This window comes from Cupressus sempervirens, chromosome 4 (assembly GCF_028749045.1).
Source record: "Cupressus sempervirens isolate cs-2001-9-10 chromosome 4, ASM2874904v1, whole genome shotgun sequence".
NCBI classification, from domain to species: Eukaryota; Viridiplantae; Streptophyta; class Pinopsida; order Cupressales; family Cupressaceae; genus Cupressus; species Cupressus sempervirens.
In genome coordinates this window covers 369,065,844-369,086,565 of record NC_143121.1, presented here as the reverse complement: position 1 = coordinate 369,086,565, position 20,722 = coordinate 369,065,844, and the positions used below count along the sequence as shown (strand labels likewise).

The 20,722-nt window shown below is 34.8% G+C and overlaps 1 protein-coding gene across 2 annotated transcripts in view; it reads left to right on the top strand.

Moving 5' to 3' along the window:
• Positions 1 to 20,722, top strand: part of LOC149561605 (putative glutamyl endopeptidase, chloroplastic) — a 163,547-nt gene that overhangs the window by 26,333 nt on the left and 116,492 nt on the right. Inside the window, exons 2-4 of one of the 2 annotated variants that reach the window (XM_089825202.1) lie at positions 681 to 725; positions 11,452 to 11,656; positions 11,830 to 11,940. In XM_089825202.1, the coding sequence (XP_089681328.1) occupies positions 681 to 725; positions 11,452 to 11,656; positions 11,830 to 11,940 (361 nt within the window). The remainder of the gene's footprint in view (positions 1 to 680; positions 726 to 11,451; positions 11,657 to 11,829; positions 11,941 to 20,722) is intronic. The other variant, XM_089825204.1, reaches the window with a different exon arrangement.

The window sequence follows — 20,722 nt, the reverse complement described above, 5'->3', positions numbered from 1 at the left end:
TTATATTTATGTGTACATACATTTGATATATTATAATAATATAGTGAAAGATCATTTAAAATCTTTGGAGATATGTATTATATTAATTAATTTTAATTGAATTATTTTATGAAATTATTTATTTAATAGCTCATGCGGTTTCATCAATTGTATCTTGATGTTCAAGTCGTTAGGTCCTCAAGCCATTTGCCCAATGATGGTGATGCTCCTGTGCCTAAGTTTTTTTTGACAATGCTTCCACCCCTTCGACGTGCTTCCTACAAGGAAATTCTCTGCAATTAAATCATATTACCAATCAAGTTATTTAATTATGAATAATAATGATAACGACTAATTGCCTTTTCAATTTTATGAATTCATGATAAATAATCAACTAGCATGTTATCTTCACATGAAATTATAACGACTAACCATCTTACCATTTCACAGTATTATAACCAATTACACTGTCAACTGACTTATGTGAACCTCAACAGCTATATGAACGTTTTAAATTAGGTCAAAAATTGGATGTAACAAGTTTGAGATGTCTATGATTGGTGAGATGAACTTTTTTCTTGGATTGTAGGTAAATCATAATAGTAAAGACATTTTCATATCTTAGTTCAAGTATGTCAAGGAAATGTTGAAAACATTTGGTTTGGAGAATTCTAAACTAATATGTACTCGTATTATTACAGGATATAAGTTGATTAAGGAAGACAATTCATCAAAAACAGATGCAAGTACAAACCAATGATTGGTGGATTATTGTACTTGAGTACTACTAGTCCAAAATTATGTATGTAGTATGTTTGGGAGCTAGATATCAGCAAGAATTGAGCGAGTTACATGTTATGGAAGTACAAAGGATTTTTTCAAGTATTTGAAGGAACAAAGAAGTTTGGTTATGTTATTCAAAAAGTTTAGATTTCATGTTGACAACTTATATTGATGTTGATTAGGTAGGTTGTTTGGATAACTAAAGGAGTACTAGTGGTTGAGCTTACTTTCTTGGCTCCCAGTTGGTTGTTTCTTCAAGAAATTTGTAACATTTTCAACTATTGAATCAAAATATATTGCAACATTGTAATATCCATGACCAGATATTTTCTCAAAACCCTTGATTGAATCTCAAAATTTTTAAACAAATAGTTTCATACAATGCATTTAAGATTTCACAAACAAAAACTCCAATAAGCAAGCCAGATAAAAGAAGTCCCAAAATATTATTGCATTAAATGTCTAGCAGAAATACACGTTCAGAAATAACTTAGCATGAACCTAAACACCAATAAACTAGATACCGAAAATCCAAAACATCTCAGGTGTATACTCAATTAGGTAAACCTGGTGTGTGCTGCTATCATAAAAGAAAATGCTTTCCACCCAACTTAGTATCTTATTCCAGTTGTAACTACACACATGTCTAATATTGTGAGGCAGTAGGAGCTTAATAGTAGACCAATCTCCATCTAGAATGGAATGCAACAAATCACTCCTCCCAAGTCCTTGATCCATAACAATCCATGTGAATGCTCCACCTAGATCCCAAGTGTAGATCTATGTGATGTCCTTGATATCACAAACTAGCTTCTATAATACTTGCACCAATGAAGATGATAATACCTATTCAACTGACACAATCACCAAGCCACCATGTTGGAAATGGTTAGACAATCTAACAATACGTGTCAAGTGAGAACATGTCTATAGAGGGCAACTCAAAAATCCAACCTTTCGTGCCTTCCTTTAATTGTACAAGAATATATATCATACCCACTATCCAAATCTTGTACACATGAGGAATCCATAAAAATCAAAATAGGACCAAGATGATCCTTGGACTCTTGTCACACAAATCTTGTCTCCTCTTCACAATGCTAGGAGTGGTGAAGCCCATCAATGGAACCCATCCAAGTTATATTGCTAACTCTATCAATTCTCGGGTCCCAAAACAAACTGCTTTCACCTCCATTAGCCATAAGGAGATACAAACCACTAGAAGAATCTGCAACCTCAAAACTACATCCGACCTCTACAAGTAACCCAACTTTTGGCAATAAACACCATAATCATCTTGTAAAAGTGTATCCTCATGACACCCCTATGATGTAGAAGTAAGCAACCCATTCAGATATGTATCGCTATAGTGAAAAACTAATTGGTGCCCTTGTAAGTAATCTCCCATCACCACTTGATTCAAATACTTGCAGCCTCTAATACATACTTCCAAAGATGCCAACCCTTCATCCGAGAATGGATGATACAATTTCTAAGTCAATCGACACTTGTGTCTCATCAAATCCTCTATGTGTGGATCAAATGGAAAGTGACGAGCACTCCTTATGTATAGTCACAATAAATAACTCCAACCTCTGTCAAGTGACTCATCATACAATACAATTTGCCCACTAGAAGTGGATGAATCTTGCTCAACCTGATCAACCTTTGCCCTATCATCACTAACAACCTCCTCAATGGTCATATCTAAATGTTGGGTTGATATAGAGTATGCCAAATTTAATTTCTGATTTAACTTAGCAAGCTGATTTTATGCTTCATGAAATGCCACTTAAGTAACCTCAAGGGTGTCCTTGGCATTCATGAGCTCATATGTCCTCTTTGTCTTCTCTCTAATTGTTCTCTCCAAAAGCGTTTTTCAACCATCTCATAAACATTATCAAAATGTGATAGGGCTGCAACAAATTTATTTTCAGTTACTTTCGTTTGACTCCAAACAAGGTGAACTAGTAGGTCTATGAGAGAAGTCAAATGCTCAAGTAGTGGGAGAATGCATTTCATTGCACATATCCATGTCATAAATGCCGTCTTTCATATCCACCTGTGTATAGGGATTAAGGACAACATTATGCTCAGAAGCAAACTCATCACAAAAGAAATCCATACCATTTGTAAAGATCACCAAGTTTGAAACAAAATCAGCATCAACACTCACAAAAGATGTTGAGTCCTCATCATTGGCTGATTGGATAGCCTTCTCCAATGCATTATCATCATGTTCATCAAGAATATTAGTGTAGGCAGTCCCACAAGAAACCTCTATCTCCATACTACGAATCAATAGATTTGTACCATGTTTAGCATCTTCATCTTCTGCATGATCATGAGAAGGATGTGAATTAGTGCAAGACCACCTATAAGTTGATTTTGGTCTTCTGAAAACTCCTCATACAAATTTTTGCACCTATCGTTTGCAAGAAGATCCTAGGCCCATTCATAATACTTCTCTTTTGCCATATCATTCTTGTTTCGTAGCTTTGGATGAAAGTCCACATAATCAATGAAGGGTAAATCACTTTGAACCCGTGCTGGAAGGTTGTTATACTCATCATACATGTCTAGTATCTCCGTTCTTACATCGGGTTGTGAATGCTGGGATAACTGTTGTTGTAACTTAACAAGATCATTTGGACTTTTTTCCAAAGTGTGCATCTTTCCCATTGCTAGGTTCTACTAATCCTTTCTCAAAAATTGATGTACCCAAAGTTCAATAGTGCTTCCCTAAACTAACTGAAATGTTTCTCACCAATCCAAGCTTGACAGATTTGTCTTGGAATTCTGATATTTAAGCATATCAACAGTTGGTTCAAAATCTGAATTTGCAAATGTATATCTACTGCCACTACGGTTTGTATTTAAGTTCTGATTCAATGTTTTCCTGCACCCTTTTAATCTATGAATCATATATCTCAGTTTGCAGATTCAACAGCTAAGGATTGAGTTTTCAGCAGTATCACAAAATATCGTTAGAGAATCAACATGGTTTCAGGCATTAATATTTGAAGAGTTCATTCACCAATTATTATAAAACCGGTTTTCTTAACAGCTTCTATATGCCCAGTCCAGGTGAGGCTCAATAGTCAATGATCTTCCTATTCTTTTCACTAGTAAACAACTACTGTATTTATATCAGACTTAACAACTATGATATTACATTCCATGTCAATGCCAATGCTCAGTTTTACATACCAATGACCAGTGCTAAATATGCATAGACGATTAGATAGTACTTGTAAAGGACCAACCAAGCTTTCTAAATGGTAGAGAAATGTTCATGAGAAATCAACTGAACTTTGAACCAGATAAATTTAGCAGAGATCCCAGTTCACTGTTTTCCAGACATAGCTGCTATGACAAGCAGACTTCTGTCACATTAGCATTTTGTATTCACACGAACCAATACACTGAAAGAGTCCTAATGATTGCTGTTAATTCGAGTAGATGTATTTGCTCCTTTAGACTTCGAGAAAACCATACCACTAATATCTTGAAAGAAGGTTTGCTTTCCAATGATGACAACTTCTTGTCCAGTCAAACTGCTACAGTCTATCAGTCTTTAATTCAAGACTCAGGCCCGTTGAGTGATATCCTCCACAAGGGTCCATCTGTGTTATTGATAACATGCACCTTCTGATACAATGATTGACTAATTCCTTTCCTGTGTGGTGTTTTGGTAAATCGTTAGCTCCCGCCGAATGTCGTTGGATGTCACACGTGGTATAGGATTGGCATGGAATCACTGCTAGGTTTTGAAAACGACTGGCTTTCCACATTTCTCCTTCACCAGGTCAAAACAAATTCCCTGCAATTGACTTGCTGCATAAAATGTTGTTGTCCATTGCTGGAAATAAGACATGACCTGACCACAGTTCTACTGGTCATTCACAACACCAGATGTCTTCCCTATTCATGTTTCAAATCTTACGCAAAGTTTCTCTACATCAAAACACTTGAAACTGGTAGTCTTCCTCATTGTCGATTTCCCCATTTGATTACCCGTTCACATAATTCATTACTCTTTGCCAGCAGATTCAAATAGTGATTGCTCAGCTGCAATTTTTAGGAATCTGTCAATTAGTTTCTTACTATTTGTTACTCAAGTCGACTTGTCTCTTGCTTGCGCCATGACCACTCAATACAACTGGTTTTTCCATTTACTGTTACAATTCTTCCAACAATTACTTTTTAAAATTCACTGCTCAGAAAATGCTTCTGTTATCTGTTAGTAAGAAGGAAATGATATGGTTGCAAATAAAGGTAACAGTTCCTGTCTCAGTAATAATCATTCATGACAATGATAGAAATGCTTAATTTACAATTTTTCTTCAATACCATAGTTTTCAAATGAAATTTTTAGGAGTCACCGCAAATATAAGAGAAATCCTTCACCATAATGATACCTCTAAACACTTGGTAGTGTCAGGCATAAATGTGTAATAACAATAATAATTAAACTTCTCCTTTTGGTAACATCAGAACAACCATCTGCATATTGTATAGTTTGCAATTAATATTTTCTAGGAGACTATATGCTCTGTCCTTATAAGAGCCGAGCTAAACATCATTCATGAAAATAGTTTATTTAAATGAATCAATATTTAATTCTTATTTCCCAAAGCCCATCAATTTGCAGATTATTTACAGAAAACTTTAGAAACTTTGCGGTCCTGCTAGTATAAAAAGGAACTGTTATGAATCAACGCCTTTGATAAATTAAAGCCACACATCAAGTCACACTCTTTTAATAAATTCTGGGACTATCGATGGCTATAGCCAAGCAAAATTATTACCATATAGCTTTTGGAGAGCACTTCAAAAATCTCTATTCAATATGATTTACAGCCAAAAATTATGTGCATGACGAATACTGCTCCTCCACAATTTCCAAAATGTAGCTCCTTAATATCGCCCGATGAAGAAATTATTGAACATTTGGAGTTTATCTCACCTCAAAAGGAAGTTTACACTTTGCAGTTAAAATAAGAGTCTCCTCTCAAATAAAACTCAATGACAATGTTATTTCATTAATCCTTCCTATTTGCCAAAATATTTTAGTTTGTCAGCCATGAATATTGCAATCTCTCAATGTTCATTAGATTTCTTAGCCTGATAAAGAGCCTCCAAACAATGCTCCCATGTTCATTTTTTGCTTGTGAAGAATAATGTGTTAAGAGTCTTATTCGACCACACAGAATTGTTATATTCAACTGCCGGACTTTGCCTCTGATAAACATTAATGATAAATAATTTCCAACTCTGAAAATGACAAACCCATTTTGCAGGTTTGATGCTCTGATACCACTGTAATATTTCTAACCAAATATTTTCTCAAAACTCTTAAATGAATCTCAGAAATTTTAAACAAATAGTTTCTCACAATGCATTTCAGATTTCACCAACAAAAACTCCAAGAATTGACCAGATAAAAGAAGTCCCAAAATATTATTGCATTAAATCTCCAGCAGAAATACACTTTCAAAATTAATTTTTAACTCAAGTTTTTCAGTAAAATAAGCTTGTAATCCAATTGTAGATACAAAAACTACAAGAAGATTGGATCATAGAAAAGATGAACATAGAATACAATGTAAAACACTTACACGATATCTCTAATTGACAATGGGTTTCCGTACACTGCTCACGCTTGAGGGCTGTCATCTCTCACCTGCTGAAAGCGGAAGCTTTAAAAAATAACTCTTCAAGAGAGAAAGTGAAATCCAAATCACAAAACCAAGTAGGCTAGAATGAGCTCCATCTTCCCTTTTAAGAACAAATAGGTGACTCTTCTCATACCCATTTCTGCTTCTTTATTTCCTTTTTCAAATAATACTTTCCCCCACTTAAGGAAATAAAGTGCCTGTAGATAATAAAGTGACATTATCATTATGAACTTAAGTTATAAAGTCTCTTTATAATAAATCAATTAAATCTTCAGGCTTTAAAATCTCTAACTTGACGGGCTCAAATATCCATGTCTGATAGCTCGCCAGAAAGGTCTCAACAAGATGCTCCTATCCCAACCTTGCAATGCTAAAAATGCTAAGCCTACTACTTACTAAAAATAGTAAGCGTCCAAAAACTCCACTGAATCAACCCTGATTGGTCGGCAACTGAAACTGCCGAGGCCAAAAACTGAACTGATCCCAAAGATCACTCAGTTAGCCTGCTGGACCAAGGAAAAATGGGCTAATAGTGTAATGAGAATCACTATCTTAGAAAAGGGGACATGACAAACATCCTCATTTTGTACTCTTGTATTATGGATGAAACAAACTTTGAAGGATATAGGCATAACTTTTGATGAGCTGATGTGAATTATGTGCAATAAAAATCTATACAAATAAATCAGTAGATGTTTGGACAAGATTATCATGAACTACTCCCAAACTTGAACTAAGAATCACAAATTTTAGAGATTACAATTATCTACTTGGTGAATTTGATAGTTCATAAAAATTGTAGTTGTAGATTTGCAGTTCTTCTCTAACAAGGTCAATGATTATAAACAGCAGAGTTTACTTTCTTTACTGATTATAAATGATGTTTTTTATGTTTAAATATGTTAAGCACACAAAAGAAGAGTAGATTATATGTTATCTACTGATTATAAATGCTATTTACTTACATAATTATGCTAAAATATATATCAAAACAAAAATGATATCTATCCCATTTTGCATTGCAAAACTATTCAGAGTCGTCAACCCGATGTTCGTAAACTTTAACTCTTGATGACTGTAGACAATGAGCTGTGAAATTTCTTTCCGCAATGGTATATAAAAGCAACAAAGAACAGTTGAAACATTGAAATTTCTCAGTTTACATTGGCTTCTTTCTTGTCACTCTCGTTGTGTCCTTTTCTCTCTCCATTGCAGCGTCCCTAATAGCATAACAAAAATCCTAAAAAGTTAACATTTCACTTTATGCATCCATTATGTTTTTTTGCTGCTGATTTTGCAGAGAGAATATTGTGCAGTTTTACTGTTGGAAATATAAGGTAGGCTAGGTGACTGAGAGGGGAGGGCTGAATTAGGAGCCAATAAAACTTTAACTTAATTCACCAATTAATCCTTCATAAGTTAATTTGAACTAATTGCATGCATGAAAGATTGAGAGCAATATAACATTCCTAACAGTTGACACAATATTTTGTTAGGAATAAGGTGTCTCAACTTTGGATAATTCCTATTCTTATTATTTGTTTTGTAAAATGTATTTCTTGCAAATAATGTTGATGTGTCGGCATCTTGAATTGTGTATAAGGAGATCATCGCTAAAAGGGTTATGACGGATTCCTATGACACGTAAGAGCTATGTCAGGAAGATTCAATGACAAGTGAAGACATGTGGTAACTGATAAATTTTTTTAGGGTTCCTATTTTCTCGGAGAATGGTAAAACCCTAATACGGTTACCTTTGGGAGAAGCCCTAAAGTGAAGCGCATATTATAAGCGTTTTTAGGGTTGCGAAGAGGTGGTATGCGAGAAAGTGTATTGTTGGTACTGTGAGTTGCTGCTGGTGTCTTCTGTTGTCGCTGTTGAACTTGCATTGCAAGTGTATTGTAACCTTGTGTTGAAGATAATACATTGTGTAGCTTCTGGAGGGGTGGGGTTGTTTTATCGAAAGGTTTTTCCCCACCGGCAAATCTCTGTGTTATGTGTTTCTTTCTCTATCTATTTTCTTTATGCTTGGTTGGCTGAAATATTATTGTTTACATGATATTGAATCTGTAAGTGTAAAAGATTTTAATAGGATTTGCACCATACTTCTCTTAAGAGATTAGTGTAGGAAGCTGTTTCCGCACCTGAGTTTCCTTACATATTTGGTAACCCAGAAACCTTCCAAATAGAAAGTAAAATTGGGGTGGAGATGATACCCACAAGTTTTATGATTGCAGTGTAAAGTTGGCCTGTTAAGGCTTACAATTGATCACTTCTGATGATTAGCCTTGTTAAGAACAATAAGGACTGTTAGGTCCACCTTGTGAAAGAAATTATACAATACAATGAAGTATGCACTCGGTTAGGAGATTCAACATAAGACTGTTAAGTCCACCTTGTTAGAGGATTCGACTGATGCACCTATTAGAATGAACTAGTAGTTTATCTTTGCTCTGCAACTTGGTTTGCTATATGAGATTCCTTTGATGTAGAAATGATCACCTTTCTGTTATTGATGAGACTCTGCTTTTCTCTTATACTACTTGTAGCCTTTGTCTTATAATTTGCATTCATTCTGCTTCTTACTTGTTACATTCTCATTTGGATATCATAAGATGTATTACATAAATACCAATCCAAATAATTACCTTCTGGAGTCGGCTACGACACCAAATTCAAACAATCTTCACCAAGTCGGCTTATTACTGACACTCGAGTGATATTCTGATACTCGGCAACATTGTCAACTCGGCAAGCTCTGGCACTCTGTTGACACTGGTGCTTGGTCCACATTAATCACTTGGGAGTAGGCACAAACGTGGTTAACACTTGGTGACTCAATGAACATTGCAGAACTTAGTAGACACTGAAGGACTCAATTGACACGACAGCTTGGTCGACACTACCTTCCTTCTGCTTGGTTAACACGACTAGCTCGGTAGACACTGTAGCTCGGTTAACACTATTTTCTGCATGGTTTACACTGTAAAACTTGGTAGACTTTGTGAAGCTTGGTTTGCACTGTTTTCTGCTTATGAAGCTGGGTAGACTCTGTGAAGCTCGACAGACACTACTTTTTGCTAGTGAAGCTTGAAGCAATGTAACCAATCAAAATGATTAAGTGTCTAGTCACTAATTGACAAATGATTTGTCACATATTTCACTTTATGCATCCATTATGTTTTTGCATCCATTATGTTTATGCATCCATTATGATTTGTCACATATTTCACTTTATGCATCCATTATGCTTATAGTCTTTGTCTTCTAATTTGCGTTCATTCTACTTCTTACTTGTTACATTCTCATTTGGATATCATAAGATGTATTACATATATACCAATCCAAATAATTACCTTCTGGAGTCGGCTATGACACCAAATTCAAACAATCTTCACCAAGTCGGCATATTGTTGACACTTGAGTGATATTCTGATACTCGGCAACATTGTCAACTCGGCAAGCTCTGACACTCGGTTGACACCGGTGCTTGGTCCACATTAATCACTCGAGAGTAGGCACAAACGTGGTTAACACTTGGTGACTCGATGAACACTGCAAAACTCGGTAGACACTGAAGTACTCGGTTGACACTACAGCTTCGTCAACACTACCTTCCTTTTGCTTGGTTAACATGACTAGCTCGGTAGACATTGTAGCTCGGTTAACACTATTTTCTGCATGGTTTACACTGTAAAACTTGGTAGATTCTATGAAGCTCGGTTTGCACTGTTTTCTGCTTATGAAGTTGGGTAGACTCTGTGAAGCTCGACAGACACTACTTTTTGCTAGTGAAACTCAAAGCAATGTAACCAATCAAAATGATTAAGTGTCTAGTCACTAATTGACAAATGATTTGTCACATATTTCACTTTATTCATCCATTATGTTTTTTTCTTGCTGATTTTTTGAGAGAATATTGTGCGGTTTTACATCATAAAATAAGGCCATGATATTTATGAAATACTGGCCTTATTATTTTTGCAATTAAATCTTTTGACCTAGCGACTTGCAATAAAACTTCATATTGGCGATTTTTCCTACTATGTTCCAACTTCCACCCTTTCACAAAATATGACAATAAACTAAATTGTTGCATGACTGACATAGCTATACCATGCTCCCCCTCATTTTTTCCCATTATCTTCGTCTATTCATGACACAAATTGTAATTTTTAGGGAGACGTGGGTCTCGTGCATAATTTTTGAGGAGTTCAAAGGGCATTCAAACATGTCAGTTGGACTTACTTGCCCCTCTACACTCCTCCTCGGAGAACCCTAGTGGCAGTGATACTTATGACTTTTGTTTTTAGTTCTATGTTGCATTTGAAATTTTGAACTTCAATCTCTTCTTTTTCACTAGTCTCATTGGTGCTCATTGTTTTTTATTGTTAAGAAATTAAGACACAGCTGCGAGTTCCAATAGAAGGAAAAACAAATCAGCATGTCCTCCCTATGTGTATTAAAAGAATGCAATAGGAACTGAACAAACAAATGGTCAATGAAGAATTTACCTTAAATGTTATGGAATTGATGCTCCAATGTCTGTTCTCTTCTCTTTTCTCTGCTTTTCTGCACAAGTCTTAAAATGTAATGAGTTTTTTGGTATTTAGTTCTTTAAGTGTTTCATCATGTTAAATGTATTGTTAAAAGGGTTGGGAGGGTCCTTGTGGGTCTGCTGTTCCCTTTTTTGATTAAAAGTGTTTTTCTTTTAAATGCTCTTGAAATTTTGTTGGGTTGTAGGCATGGCTAGCTGATCCCCAACATCCCCTAGCAAAACAAGGGCATCCTTGGAACATTTCCTTTCTTTTACCTGCATAGGGACTGGGGGGTGAATTTGTACTTTTGATCTCTTTCAAAGAAATGAAGTATGAGCATAATTATCTTTGGATATTTTGATTGAATTCTTTTCTTTTTTCCTCCTACCACCAATGTTTCGTAGGTTTACTCATATAGTTTGGATTTTATGTTATAGTTGTGATTTCCTATATTCATTTGCTTTCTGCAGAGTCTTCTGGTTATCGTCTTCCTCCAGAAGATATAAGAAAGATTGTTGACGCACCCCCCAAACCTGCTTTGTATTTTTCTCCGCGGCGAGATAAGATTTTAGTTCTCAAGCGCAGGCCTTTACCTCCTCTCTCAGATCTTGCAAGACCAGAAGAGAAGCTTGCTGGAGTTTGTATTGATGGCAGTTACAATGGAATAAGCCGTATGTAAGTTATTTTGTACACACTCTTTCTAAGAATACAATATTTTCTGCTTGCATTAGGTTTGTGAAGATAGAATGTTTTTATCTAATTATCAAGCAACTTTACATTTTGGATTACACTTGGTATGAGATATTTTATCATCACTGTTGCTGTGTATTGTGCAAACTTTTCTTCAGGTCATTTTACACTGGGTTAGGAATCCATAAACTGATGGAAGATGACACTGTAGGACCAGAGGTAGAAGTCTTTGGCTTCCCAGATGGTGCAAAGATAAATTTTGTTAGTTGGTAAGAGAAGGTTTCACTTTCTCCATCTTTTCTGTTGCAAGAACTTCTACCTAGTACAGTGAATGCGATTGTAGTGTTTCCTTCTACCACTTTTTTGGCTGTATGTTGTTCTTGGGTCTTATTATGAAAAATACGTGTGTATGATAATGATGTGTCATAGATGGAAGCAAATATTCACATGGGATAGATACGGAAATTATCACACACTAATACATTTTGTTGATAAATATACACTGAATTTTAAAGGGAACGATGCTTACATTTTCTTTCTGACACACGTCAATCAGAAAGCAGAGTGTGTTCAGCGAGACAATGCAGATTAGTATCTTGGTTGTATTGTATCTTTGTGTAGCTAACTTGAGGTAAGTTAATTTGACTTGAAACATGATTTTGTTTGTATGATAGTAAGAATAGGCTTGTGCATAAGTTGGTAAGAGATTGATGGTTCACTTTCTCCATTGTTTTTGTTACAAGAATTTCTACCTGTTACAGTGAATGCTATTGTAGTGTTTCCTTCTACCACTTTTTTGGCTGTATGTTATTCTTGTTAAGGTTTGAAAACCATAATAGCAATAACACTAATATCAGAAATCTGAGAACACAAATAACAGAGTGACACAATTATTTACCCTAGGTAAACCCTCCCTTGAGGGAAAAACCCAGTCACACCAAGAAATTCAATCCTTTACTAAGTAATTACTTATAACAAATGTTAGACACAATGCTCAGATAAGATAAATTTATTAATGTCCAACAAGAGACCACAAAAAGGGTCCAAGGAATTGAAAGCTACAATCAGGGAGACTACAAGCAACAGGAACACCAAACAGTGACTAGGGAAAAGCAAAATAAGAAGCAAAGGAGAACAACGAGGGGAGGACTAAAAGTCCTTCCTCGGCTGAAAGAAATCAATAGCTGAAGGGTCCTGAGCCATCTTTGAGTACCGCTGGAGGTAGAGTGCTGCTGTTTGGTGAACCCCCTACAGGGTCTCATGGGTTTGGTATGCCCTTGGGTCTCACAGAGTGGTCGTTTCGTTGCCTTTGGTGGGGATGTGGGTGAGAAGAAGTCGGTGATGCGCTAATCCAAAACATATGCTGAGACTTTTCTTTTCAGTTAGCACAAGGAGTGTTCAACTGCATATATAACAAAGAAGAGACCTTTGTATAGGCCATAACAATGACCTTCTACTTCAAAACTTTGCAATCTTGAAATGGGTGGCTAATAGTATTCACATCTTCATGTGGACACTCTTCACATCTCCAAGTGGTGGACCTTTTGTTTTCTCAAACATTGGTCTCTTTGAATACCATGTGTATGACCCTCCATATACTAGATGCAGGAGATATTATTCCATTATTGTTGAGTGACTTCTCAAATTGCACATGAAGTCTCGCTAACTGCTGAGAGACTGTTCATCAACAACTGAAGTTATATCTTTAAGCTCTTTACAGGTATGAAGTAACTCTCTCGTAGCTACCATAGACATTAACACTCCCTCTTAGCAAGTGTGAGAGAGATCCTTCATACGTTATAGTGTGTCCCAAGCTGACAAGCACAATAGAGCTGCAAAAAAAATGTCAATAACAAATTCTCATCATAGATTTCCATAACATAATATCATCATCTCAATATGACTTTCACAATGGCTACTCCTTGAGGGTGAATAAACAAAAGTGCAACATCATGGAATTTCTTCTATGGCATCCACCATGCCTACCCACAGAGGGTGGATCCACCATGCCTACTTGTAGAGGGTAGATTCACCATACCTACTCGCAGTGGTTGGAACAAGGGATTTCGCCTCAAATTTCTCTTGTGGAGAAGAATGTATTAACAAGGGATTTCACCTCAAACTCTCATAGAGAATAACCCATTAACAAGGGATTTTACCAGGAACTTTTCTCGCAACGAAGAACTCATTAACAAGGGATTTCACCTCTAACTTCTTGCTCAAAGAGAACTGATTAACATGTATAAGAATGGTTGAGACTCTCTTAACAGAGACTCCTTCTCAGCAGAGGCAACATTGTCACTGCTAAGAGTATCGCAATAAGAGAGCTGATTCCAAGTTGACCAAATGGGGAGCTTTAGAAGTCACACTGCCACACAAGCCTGCAAAAAATTAGGCATTCTCCCTCTATCACACAAGCTCCTGCTGAATCTGATTTCTGCAGCTGAACAGTCTCCCTCTGAATGCCATTACTTCCTCTAAAGATAATCTGAATAGGCCCTTCCTCTTTAATGAAGTTGGGTAACCAAATCAGTCCCGTGGCTGCAAGCAGTATCCTCATGTTATTTTTTACAGCTTCAATGACTTTGCATGTAATCTCTCATCATCCTGTTGCTTCTTGATCCGTCCTGGAAGTATTCTTTGTTAGATAGATTACTAATTAGTAATAGTTCATAGAATCAAACTATCATGAAGAGAAATATACAGATCAATTCTAAAAGCATACACTATTCGTAGCTTTATAACATGAATTAATATTAACTACATACAATGCATGATCAATATTCAAAGGTATAAAAATTCTCCAAGAGCGCCTATACTTATATCTCAAATGCGCCAGTCATTCCTTTTTTAGCAGCAATGTCAATAGATTAGATGCAAAAAAACAGTTGGGACTGCTTTGCAAGTGCAGCACATATGAAATCTGCCTCCAACCTCTGTTGGGGTTTCCTTTACATGCAACTGTCAAGAAACAATCATTTCAACCACTTGAAAAGCAGCAATGAGTTCTCAGATCACTTCAGGATAACAATAATCTTAATCCTTTATGAATCTTACATGTAGGAAGCATAAACAGACAACGCCTCTTAAGAATGCAACATAAATTATAAGTGTTGATACGCAAAACTTTCAATAAACACCAAGCTGTGATCTCTTCCCTACAATTTGTCTCTCTGAAGAAGAATCACAATACACCATCATCCACTTTTCGTATTCTGATTTTGGATCTTCACTAGATTCGCTCTAATACCATGTTAAGATTTGAGAACCAGAATAGCAATAACACTAATATCAGAAATCTGAGAACACAAATAACAGATTGACATAATTATTTATCCTGGGAAAACCCTCCTACTCAAGGGAAAGACGCAGGCACACCAAGAAATTCGATCCTTTTTTGATTTAATAACAACTGTTAGATACAATATTCAGAACACGCTGAGACTTTTTTTTTTTTCAATTAACACCTGCAATATTCAACTGCATATATAACAAAGAAGAGGCCTTTTGATAGGTCATAACAATGACTCTTTTAACTTCAAACCTCTCCAATCTTGAACGAGTGGCTAATAGCATTCACATCTTCACACAGAGACTCTTCACATCTCCAAGCGGTGGACCGGCGGTCTCTTTGAATATCATGTGCACGATCCTCCGTATACTAAATGCGGGAGATTTTTTTTTATTATAATAATTCTATGCGAGGTCTCTCCTACTGCCGAGAGACTGTTCATCAACAACTAAAGTCATATCTTTAAGCTCTCTACAGGTATGAAGGAGCTCTCTCACAGCTACCATAAACATTAACAATTCTAGGGTCTTATTATGCAAAATATCTGTGTATGATCATGAAGTGTCATAGATGGAAGCAAGTATTCATATGGGATAGAAACGGAAATCATCGCACATTTCATACATTTTGTTAATAAATATACACTGAATTTTAAAGGAACAATGCTTACATTTGCTTTCTGAGGCACATTAATCACAAAGCAGAGTGTTTTCAGTGAGACAATGAAGATTAGTACCTTGGTTGTATTGCATCTTTGTGTAGCTAACTCGAGGCAAGTAACATTGGTTTGAAACATGGTTTTGTTGTATGATAGTAAGAGTAGGACTCTGCATAGAGTTGACATTTATTTCTTGTTACATGGAGTATAAAGCTGTTATGCTAAAAAAAATTCCTTCTTTTCATTTTGATACTTTAGCTTGTTATTACTGAAAGTCTAAAATTCATGTCCAATTGAAATTGCAACATAGCTTTCACTCCCTTTGTACTACTTCACATGGTAAAGTGCCCAAGTGTAACATACCAATTTTACTAAGCTGAAAATAGATAACATGCCCTAGGGTTAGGTAACATATCACTTTTACCAATCTAAAAATATTAACATGCCGTAGGGTTATAACTGAATATTCATAACGAAATGACATAAAGTAACAACATTTTTAAATGAGTAAGAACTGAGATCTGCAAGTATTCATAATTAAAACAATGACTATTTCTAATTCATATGAAAGATCATAGATTAACGTTCATAACTAACTTCTATCATACACTTAGATAAGAACTAGTAATGAAATCTACATTGACAAGTATACATCTCATATATCTTAAAAGTAAACAAGAACTTAGAATTCATACATGTTTCTGGACTAATTGTCGACATGTTGTGCAAGCCTCAGCATCCAGAGAAGAGGAGAAGCATTGACATAGGCTTAACCTCCCAACCGCGGACCTTATCATATCCCCACACAATCTCTTACGAGAAAAGCCCTCTCTACCCTGGGTTAGGTGTAACGCCCTGCCAAGGGATCCAAAAGAAATAACCTAAAGTTTGACTAAGTTTGATAGCATTTTTTTTTTAAAACATGAAAGATACACCATTCACATCAAACACATAATAGCAGAAGCAATAACATACATAACAGATTACATTCCTTAAAGATCCCATGATGCTGAATCACATTTAAATCTAATCTAAAACTAAGTCCATCAAATACCACATCCATATTAAAGAATAATGAAAAGTCCAATGTCCATTTAAAATATATTTGTTCCGAATGCCTCTTGGCAAATTAATTCGGAATGCTCATTCATCCACTGTACATGTCACAGGGTATGAAAGGCTTAAAAAGAATATACATATGTAAAAGTAGAAATACATCATCCTCTTCGGATCCATGAAACGTACAATAAAATAAATTTAATCATCCATCATACATAATACATCCATACATCAAAAGATACAACATCCATCGTAAAATATAACCATCCATCATAATGATCCATGTACAGAAAGAAGGTAAATGCTAACAAAGAATGCTCCAGCCACGGTGACCACAGACGGATCTCAATGGTAAGAGTAAAAAGTACTACCACCCGATCGCGTGAAACCTAAATGGCCCACTCCCACCGCGCTGAGGAGATAGCCTCAAGTCCCAAATAGGATATCAAATCACATAACACAGATACTCTCTAAGTCCAGGAAATCCTAAAAGTATACTAACTCAAAGGTTCCAACATGGATTGACATCTAGACCCAAAGGCACACAAGACACATAGGAAACCTACTATGCAAGCGGAAAGTGTCATCGCACGAATCATGTTGGAAGTTACTTGAGCAATCCCTTAGGAATCTTGGGTCCCCAGTGATCCTTGCGGCCACTAGTATCCTCTCATACTGACGAGGCATACTATGGAATGCAAGGTCATAACCAAGCGTTCTCTCTACTCCCATCCTAGTCTGTATTAGCACTCGAGGCATGGGCGAGAACATAAAATTATCTTATTAGGTTCATTTAAGTCAGTATTTAGGTGAGATGTTCTCACTTATTAAACAACTTACAATGGCTTTACTCTAGCAGTCTCTTAGGGCCCCGACCCCCATTGCAAGCCACTTCCCGACACTACACATAGATAACATACCCAAGGCTCATGAAAACACAATTCAAAGAATCATAATAAAATCACCTCAGCCCTATACGAGCGACTGAAAAGCATCAAAAGATAACCCACAATATCCATCGGTTCCCAACGAGCAACCGGAAAGCATCTCAAAATAACACTCATCGAAGACTCCACAATGGTCAAGTCAAGTATCTCAAATACATACACCTCAGTTCAGGCAAGGAAAACTAGAAAGCAATAATAACCAGTAAATACATCCATCGTAGAGCATATCAACACAACATCATGGTTGGGTTTAGAAAGATCGAGAACAAACCATCATAACATCACAATCGCATAATTCTTGAGCCTTTGGTAACAACCTAAAACTGGTCAACACTAAGACAATCCCAAAACATAAACCACACATAGAAACAAGATAATCTCTTAGTTGGGTTTGATTTGAAGGCATATAGTTGAGTTAAATGTAAGGTCCTAGTTTTCAGTTAACATATGTTTCAAGTAATTAAGTTTCATAGTTCACCCTTTTCACTTAACCCATCCTTATTCTAAATAGTTTGCGCAAATTATCCCTATTTGATTTAAGTAAAATTTTCCCCAAGGTAACCAACGAGTAATAATTTATTCAAATTATTAAATAATATCTGTCGATTTCCAAATAGAATAATTTACAAGTTATTAAGATCATTCCTTTATTAATTAATCTTAGTTAAATAAAATTTTAACTAAATTAATTAATACTTACATATCTTAAAAAGAACCATTTTAATATTATATAATTACTTATTTATTGAATAATATTAATGAAAATACTTATTAATTATTTATAAAAATACTGAATTTTTAATAAAGTTTATTAATAAAAATTCATTAATTAAAAATTAACTAAATTTAAAATATAATTAAAAATTTATTATTAAATTAAATAATAAAAACAAAGCATATTAATAACAATTAATATTAATTAAAATAATAATTATAAATTAATATCTTAAAAAAACTATTAACAAAGCTAGTAATTAAAAACATCATAATAAAAACAAATCATAATATACATGAGTTTTTAAAAAAACGTATGCCAAGCGATATAAAAATCGCTGATTGCAGAGATTGCAGTGGAGGCTATAGTCGTAGTCGTCCTGCGTCAGCAGGTACGACTGCGTACATCAATCGGCTTGCTAAAATCAATGTTAAGTGGGGGGGTGCGTGGGATAGCCCCCACCCATAAATTTATTTATTTATTTTAAAAAAAATTTATATAATGTGGAACATTTAAAACATTGTTATTTATTTAACAAAATTTATAAATATATAAAAATTAATTAAATAACTCTCTTTAAAAAAATGTTTATATATATATATATATTTAATTTGAGCACCACATTACTCTAATAGAGGAAATATTGCCAACCATCCAAATTTTCAATTTAGAATTTCATTTTTAAATTTGAACCCTTCCCAAATTGAATCCTATTTCTTTAATCTAGAAAATGAGAGTTTCCTGATTTCTTTTCTAATCCCTACGTATATAGAAGTTAATGACAAGCATTTAATAATTCACAATATTGAAATGATTAAGCTTTCATCACAGAGAATTCGGATTTACAATCCGCAGACACGATGAAAATAGAAAAGGGTAATTGCGTAATTACTCAGTAATCAAAACTCAAGACCCTACTTGAGTCTGATGCTAATTCGAAATCCTCGAAAAACTGTGAGAGAATTCGCTCCTCTTCAAGAACCTTTCACTGAAAATTTCCCAGAATTCTCCTTCTGAAATTTACTTCCAAAACTTCGTCCCAAAATTCGTGTTCAAATTCCTCTTTTAGAACTTTCTCCTTTCTAAAAATTTCTCCCTTCTCCAAAATTCGTAGTCCCTTGAAAATGAACCCCCCAAATTGCAATAAGGAGTTCTCTCCCTAAAATCGAGGCACTAATTGTGCATTCACCCCAGAGAACTCTTTGCTTACACCTTTTAATTCTTTATTAAGTTTTATTTGTCTTTCTTTTATCTTTTCTATGCACATACATTAATTAATTAAATTACTTTATTTGATTTTTACTTGACCTCTTTTAAATTGATTTATTTAATTTAGTCTTATGCACGTATCATGCAATCATGAAACTTTTTAATAAATTAATTTCTTTTCCCACTGCTAAATTTATTTTTTTGAACATTAATTTTGATAACTATCTATTAGTTTAAATAATAATATTATTTAGCATTTATTTAAAAATGCACTCCAAATATATATATATATATATTATTATTAAACTAACTAAATATTATCACGTTCAAATTTAAACTTATAGATTTATTCTCAAATTTAATTTTTTTATTTAACTTTTTTAATCTAATTAATTTTTCAATTAATTAAATAAAATATTAACATAACATATAATTTTTCATTAAATTAAATCTTTTAATTAGACTTAATTAACAACAAATTCACCAAAAACTCATAAAGTAGAATACGAAAAACCCATCATAGTAAAACACATACAAAATCAAACTAAGGGTTTAAAATCACGAATTAACGTCATCCGACGCATTCGGAAGGTACATGACTCAGATACTTGTCCTAATTGTCAATTAGGACAAATGGCTCAAAGGTTTAGGATTTGGACTTAAGAATTTATCTCCCTTCTCTTACCATTGAGATAATGCGATAGAGTACGCTCATCCTGGTAATTCAAGGAAGTCGATACTCGGTACTTGCAACCTGCATAAAATCCACGCATGTATATACACAATATATACTAAGCTAAACAGGCAATGGTAGGAAGTGGTGCATTGTGTAGATCTCGACTAGCAGGTGACTATGACTCGCTTTCTTAACCACATCATAAACGTCATACATAAAGAAAACAAACACGCACACCATACACATGCAGTATGGGGTAAGTATTCACAAGAAAAAAACACATGGTAATCCATCCAACTAAACATCATCAATAATTTAACAACATTGTAATAATCATCATGCACACATGAAGTATAGAGTACCAAGTAATCTCATCAGATATCAACTAAGTCTAAAACAATATTTAATAATCTCAAGAGAATGCTACTAATCATCAACATAAAATTGGCCTAAAAGAGTTTGGCAATAATAGCAGAAATGTAAACTAGGAAAATG